This window comes from Taurulus bubalis (assembly GCF_910589615.1).
Source record: "Taurulus bubalis genome assembly, chromosome: 5".
NCBI lineage: Eukaryota > Metazoa > Chordata > Actinopteri > Perciformes > Cottidae > Taurulus > Taurulus bubalis.
In genome coordinates, this window is record NC_136593.1 from 14845291 (window position 1) to 14848948 (window position 3658).

Consider the following 3658-nt stretch of genomic DNA (forward strand, 5'->3'; position numbering starts at 1 on the left):
ATTTTATATAAACAATGGAGACACAGCTTTAGTTCGACACTGTTCTAGTTATGATGTGAGCCTCTAAAATCAACAACTTGAAGGTATTTCAGCAATGTAACTGAAAGAAGATGTGTTTGAAAAGGGCTACCTTTCATGTACAGTTTATCTGCGTCAGGAGGCCTGCGTGCTGGCTGCACATGGAGCTGCTATTTCTGACTGTGTTTATGAGACTGCTGGCTGGCTGGCTGGCATTTGTTGAGGGTTGGGCACTAAAGCATTCAGTAGATGGTACTCGCTCTCAGTTGTTTCCCTTGGGTGATGCTTCCCGGCTGTTAACTGTCCAGTGTGACAGGATGTACATTTATGTTAGCAGTGTGAAAGTAGGGTTATTTGTGTTTCTTTTCATGTATCCATTCTAAACTAGAACTGACATTACAGCATTTTTTAACATGATTAAGCTTTTTTTAACAGTTAAAAATTTAGAATAGAGGCTGAACTCAGCAGAAGCTACACTGACAGTGGACAGCTGTCAACTATGAATATCTGCAGGTCTAATACATTTTTTATAAGATCTCTTTAAAAATGGCATGAATGCAAATTCAGCCTAAAATGGTTAGAATAAGCAGACATGTTGCAAAAAGGACCATAATGTTTGCAGTGTCACCTGGAAAGGACCGTGCACTGATTTCTGAATAAAGTGAATTCAAGTAAAAGTACGATGTATCACTAAAGGCTGGGTTAATGATTCTGAATCTACAATGACTTAAAATAGACTTGAAGACAAGAAGTATTAAAAAAAAAGCACCTCAACAGAAGCTCAGTTACTGCAAACACACATATTATTAATTGAATCACATTCAAATCAGAAATTATATTGATAGATAAAATTGCATAAGAGTAATCCTTACAGTATCATCTCCTGTAAACACAGACCAAACCAAACCGGAATGTAAAACATCGCATACGGTTTAAACATCTTGCAGTGCTAATTTGTGAGCTCTGCAAGCTCTGCATAAAAATAGCTTCTCTTTCAAGCAGCAATTTTTGTCCAACGTCTTCAAAACTTCCAACCTTTGTAGTGTCATCATCCCCAGTGCAAGCTGGATAACTTTTATTCAAAGCACAGCCTCAGTTTATTAAGTAATATAGCAAGCTGTTGTCATGCTGTTTGTTTTCTCTGAGTAATCAGTTAGTATTTGTATATTTCTAATAAGATATATATATATATATATATATATATATATATATATATATATATATATATATATATATATATATATATATATATATATATCCAACACATTTAAACTGTTATATTCCTACGTGCAGAGCAATTTCTTGCAGGGTCAGCCAATGGTTTGCCGTAAAAGTGACACTATTGCAAATATTAAGAGCATTAGTTGTATTTTTTGAATACCAATTTAGGTTCAGCAATAAAACAAACAATTGCAATTCTGTGCGACAACGGAGATAAATGCAATGAAAATATTTTAGGTCACAAATGCTTTTAACCAAATTTCTCTGCATTATCAGAATGTTTTGTGGTGTTTCTAAATAGTTTTTTTATCAAGACATAGCTCTGACAGTTTATTTATTATCAACAGTACATGCCACCAGCTGTGAAAGACAACTAAAGCTTTAACTTTTGAATCTTGCTCTCATTCAAAGCATAGACTTCTGTGTAGCAGCCTCATCACTGTCTTACCCTCCGGCGAGGCCTCTGACTTTTACACCACCATGGGGGTATCGGAGCACACAGAGCTCACAGACTCTGCGTCAGACCTTCGTCTCTCCCTGTTGTCCCCCTGCCACTCCTCATCTTCCTCGCCTATTGGGTTCAACCTCCCATTCTGCTCCAGCTGGTCCTTAGGTTGCAGAAAGGCGCCATGTTTGTTGACGAAGCCTCCGCCTTCCACTCTGTCTTGCCCCGTCTCCTGTGCGTGAGAGATGCTAACGGTTGACGAGTGGAGGCTGTCTCTGGGTTCACTTTTCTCAAGACCCTGACCTGGACAACAAGCGTAGCGGCAGGGTGTGAGATAGAGGTAGATGAGAACCATAACTAAACTGACCAGACATCCTATGAGGGTGGTGTAGGCAGTTTTTAGGTTCTCCAGCCCCCCAGTCTCAGTGGAATTAAACACCATTACAGTTACATACACTGTCTCATTGAAGGATTCACTGGTGGCATAGCAGGTGTAGACCCCAGAGTCCTCGGCTGTCAGGGGCCCAATCTGGAGACTGTCATCATCGTCCGTACGCACCACAGCAGTCTTGCATGCTGGAGACACTGGGATGTTTCCAGGTAGCACCCAGCTCTTCGTCATGTTCCTCTCCCTGGTGTCACAGTCCAGGACTAGGAACTGCTCCAAGTAGGCTATTTTCTCCATAGCCATGACCTCAGTGCAGTTCAAAAACACCTTGTTCAGATCCATTATGGCAATTTTCTCTTTCTGCAGGCCTGGTAACAGACAAGTGTGGCTTTCCCTGAAGTCCGTGGCCGAGCTGAGCTCCTTGAGGTACCAACGTGCTACTAATTCATGCACCTCGCAGCTGCAGGGCAGAGGGTTGTTATGAAAGTACAGGCCATTCTTGATCCAGGCGGGCAGAGTCTGGAGTTCATCGATGGGCAGGGCTTTGATTCGATTAGAGGACACATCCAGCAGTCTGAGAGTGTCCAGGCGGCTCCGCTCCTTCACCAGCTCCAAGGGGAAGCGTGAGATCAGGTTGTGGCTCAGGTAGAGCCTCTGCAGGCTGTTGAGACCAGAGAAGGCAGTGCGATCGATCTGAGCGATGCGGTTGCTGTAGAGCAGCAGCACTTCCAGGTGCTCAAGCGGCTCAAAAATTAACTCGTCCAGCTTGCGGATTCCATTAAAGGAAAGGTCCAGGTAGTGAAGCTTTTTCACATTCGCAAAGGCCTCAGAGGAGAGGAAGGTGAGGCCATTGTGGCCGAGAAGCAGGCTGTGTAGTCTGTCGAGTGTGACAGAGGTCCAATCGGCACGTAGCTTAGTGATGGTGTTGAAGCTGAGGTCCAGAACAGCTGTATATTGTGGAAGAGCGATGGGAGCGTTGGTTAGATTCATCTTGGAGCAGCTGATGATGTTGCTGGCACACACACAAGTCTTGTGACAGTCCAGAGGGCTTCCTATTAGCTGGCCACTGACTCTTACTGTTGGCAACAATAGAGCCAGAGGTAGAACTGCGATAAAGCTCCTTCCTCTGAACAGCGCTTTAGTAGCACCATGGGAAATCCAGAGTGACCCCCCCATCATGTCAAGGTTATAAACTATAGCAGTCTGGATGTCTTCTAGTCTTCGGGGGAGATTCGTGGAGCTGCATGGATAATGAGATCAATAAATCAGCACTGTTTTACAGAGGATCCAAATGACAGATATTTTGTATTTTTGTTAATGCTCACAATATCTCATGCTCTAATGCACCCAGGGGTGCATTTCAGAAACTCTTAACACAACACCTGCTTTGAATATTATCAGCTGATATAATGGGCAATATAAGCAGTTGTCAGCTTCAGCGTTATGGGTTAGAAGCTTGTTACACGTACTATGGGTGATCACCAATACAAATCCAAAAAGCCAATCTTTTGAAATCTTAATCGTAATTATGACTGGAGTGATGGAAAAAAAAATTAAACTGCCGGCTATAAAATAACCTGAATCTT

General features: G+C 42.7%; 1 protein-coding gene across 1 annotated transcript; it reads right to left on the reverse strand.

The window, feature by feature from the left end:
* Nucleotides 1–1709: 1709 nt before the first annotated feature.
* Nucleotides 1710–3251, reverse strand: LOC306737177 (amphoterin-induced protein 1-like; the record flags this gene model as incomplete). The annotated part of the gene is made up of 1 exon (XM_079218881.1): nt 1710–3251. One exon carries the CDS (start codon nt 3249–3251, stop codon nt 1710–1712), a length of 1542 nt encoding a protein of 513 aa, XP_079075007.1.
* Between the last annotated feature and the right edge of the window lie 407 nt (nt 3252–3658).